At 38.4% G+C, this 3066-nt stretch overlaps 1 protein-coding gene across 1 annotated transcript in view; it reads left to right on the plus strand.

The window, feature by feature from the left end:
- The first annotated feature begins 1361 nt into the window (after window positions 1-1361).
- The window catches only part of LOC118342066 (extracellular calcium-sensing receptor-like), a 1954-nt gene continuing 249 nt past the window's right edge, over window positions 1362-3066 (plus strand). The window contains exons 1-4 of the mRNA XM_035680496.1: window positions 1362-1755; window positions 2371-2598; window positions 2697-2820; window positions 2905-3059. Of these exons, the coding sequence (XP_035536389.1) occupies window positions 1456-1755; window positions 2371-2598; window positions 2697-2820; window positions 2905-3059 (807 nt within the window). The 5' untranslated portion in view covers window positions 1362-1455. The remainder of the gene's footprint in view (window positions 1756-2370; window positions 2599-2696; window positions 2821-2904; window positions 3060-3066) is intronic.

A 3066-nucleotide genomic window follows, 5' to 3' on the forward strand; every position in this document is an offset into this window, starting at 1 on the left:
GCTTTCCAGGTGACCATCTATCAGTAAAATGAAAATGCAAAAAAAAAAAAAAACACTAGAATGCTATTTTTAGTTTTCTGTATCTTCGTCATCATGGTTCATATGTGAAATTATTGTGAAAACTATTGATGTATAATTCAAGCATGATGGTGATTCATCAGTGATCATTAATTCACTTTAATAAAGACATCGACATGCATGCAATTCTTGCCATGACCAATTATGACTTATATAGACATAAACTTTGCTCACTTTAACTCAAAGGGTTGAGTATTTTAGGTTTGATATTTGACCCCTGCATTTGATGTCTCAATTTCACTGATTATTAAATAACAGATGTGCTGACATAAAGAGAGTAGGTCGATGCAGCTATGAATGCACACACACTCCCCCGGTTGAAAAAGTGAGCTCCCCCAAAAGCTATTGTTTAGTTCACACGCTACATGATCCATTGTAAAACTTGTTTAGCATGTTTCCTACTGAAAGATTATTCCAACCTGTGCACTAATCCCTCCACTCTGTATTCACTTAGGTGCGTGCTATGATTCAGGTTCTAAAGTACTTTGGCTGGACTTGGACAGGTCTGCTGGTCAGTGATGATGACTATGGACTTCATGCTGCCCAATCCTTCCAGTCTGACCTGGCTCAGTCTGGTGGAGGCTGTCTGGCCTACTTAGAAGTTTTGCCCTGGGGCGGTGACCCAGATGAACTAAGGAGGATTGTGGATGTGATGAAAAAGTCCACAGCTCGTGTAGTCATTGTGTTTGCACATGAGAGTCACATGATTAACCTCATGGAAGAGGTTGGGCTTAAAAATATCATGCACTTTTATTTTATTACTCAATGTTTTATTCATTAGACTGAAGGATTTAAGTTACAATAACATATTGACCTGTAAAAATAGATTTAATTTGATGATTTGAAATTTGATTTGATTAAACTTATTATTTAAATGTGCTGTTAGCAGGGTTTCATAGATCACTTGCTAATACCAATTAATCTGAACTCCATTTATAATGATGTGCATCTTTTTGCTCATAATACTGAGTACTCTGTACACAGTATTGCACCTGTTTATGAATGACTAAGACAAGACATCAACTATGTAGACTATATATATTGAGACACTATTTTAGTTGCATGGCAGTATGGATTTATGAATTTGGTATAATACACAGGTGGTGAGGCAGAATGTGACAGACCTGCAGTGGATTGCCAGTGAAGCCTGGATAGCAGCTACTGTGTTCCAGACCCCCCACCTTATGCCATACCTGGGTGGCATACTGGGCATCGCCATCCGTCGAGGAGAAATACCAGGGCTCAGGGAATTCCTCTTACAAATACATCCTGACCAACACCACAACAACAGCAATGGAAATAGCATGGTGAAAGTTTAGGCTTACAATCTGATGACAAATTGCAAGAATGTTATTAATATTATTATTATGTTAACACATGCATGTTTTAAATATATTTCAGTTGAACCAGTTCTGGGAATATACGTTTCAGTGTAGATTTGCCCCACCTCCAGCAGGTTGGGTTGATGCCGGAGGAGCATTATGCACTGGATGGGAAGATCTAGAGAAGGTGGAGACTGAGTTTTTGGATATTTTAAACCTCAGACCAGAGTATAATGTGTACAAGGCTGTGTATGCTCTGGCATACGCCCTTGATGACATGCTGCAGTGTGAGCCAGGGAGAGGGCCTTTCAGTGGGCAAAGCTGTGGCAGTTTGCGAAGACTGGAGCCATGGCAGGTGTGATATCAGTTAACACTCTACCGGTTTCTAATCCTACACTTAGTGACACTTTATATTATGGTCCTTGTAATAATCATTAGATGCATATTAGTAATATGATATGTTAATAAGATTGTAAGACTTAATAAAAGCGTCCTAAAAAAAACATTCATTCAGAATTAGATACTTTGTTATGCATTTGTTAGCAGTAAACCATGCACTTATTAAGAGTTAACAATGCTTTTTGGAGGAACTGGATCTTATTATTGTTATTACTAACTGCAGTAAGGACTTTAATAAGGACCTTAATATAAAGTGTTACTCTACACTTTACCATTAACTACAAAGATATGAGATTACAAATCAGAAAGAGGAGATAGCTAAAAGCATTTTTGATTCCCTGTAGCAGTGGACATTATTATCAGGTCAGAGGCAACAATATCTTGTCACTAGGTAACAGAGCTGTGACAACTTTAAAGGAAGTGCATTTTGGGAATGTTGATATGTTCATATCTGTATGCACTTTGATGATTGAATACTAGATACAGCTATCTTTTATCTTATCTTTTTCACCATGGTTATATATATTTTCATTTGTCCTCTTTGTTTTTGTTCTATCCCTTATTCTCATAGTTAGTGTATTACTTGCAAAAGGTCAACTTCACAACACCGTTTGGTGATCAAGTGTCATTTGATGAGAATGGTGATGCCTTACCAATATATGATATCATGAACTGGCTGCGACTACCTGATGGAAGAACTAAACTTCAGAATGTAGGTGAAATTAAGAGATCTGCGTTCAAAGGAGAAGAACTCACAATTGATGAAGACAAAATCTTCTGGAAGTTTGAATCAAAAAAGGTTACTTGTGATTTTCCAGACATCTATTTTTTGGATAGCTTCATGGATGACTCATTAAAGTACTGTTGAATGACATATATTTATCGTTCTCCCTACAGCCACCCCGATCAGTGTGCAGCGAGAACTGCCCTCCAGGTACACGCATGGCCATAAAGAAAGGGGAACCTGTGTGCTGTTTTGACTGCATCCCTTGTTCTGAGGGAAAGATCAGCAATAAGACTGGTTGGTACTGACTTTTAAACACTGAAATTAATTTGGAGATATAATGTAAACATATGTATCACAATACTGTCCCTTTCTTTATAGACTCCACTGAGTGCATCAGTTGTCCAGAGGACTTCTGGTCTGGCCCCAATCGTGACCGCTGTGTTCCTAAGAAAACAGAATTCCTCTCCTACCATGAGCCTCTGGGTATCGGCCTGACAGCTGCCTCATTACTGGGCACATTTATCTGTGCTGTTGTCCTGG

This window comes from Morone saxatilis, unplaced genomic scaffold (genome assembly GCF_004916995.1).
Source record: "Morone saxatilis isolate NCDOM2014 unplaced genomic scaffold, NCSU_SB_2.0 Contig8, whole genome shotgun sequence".
Taxonomy (NCBI): Eukaryota; Metazoa; Chordata; class Actinopteri; family Moronidae; genus Morone; species Morone saxatilis.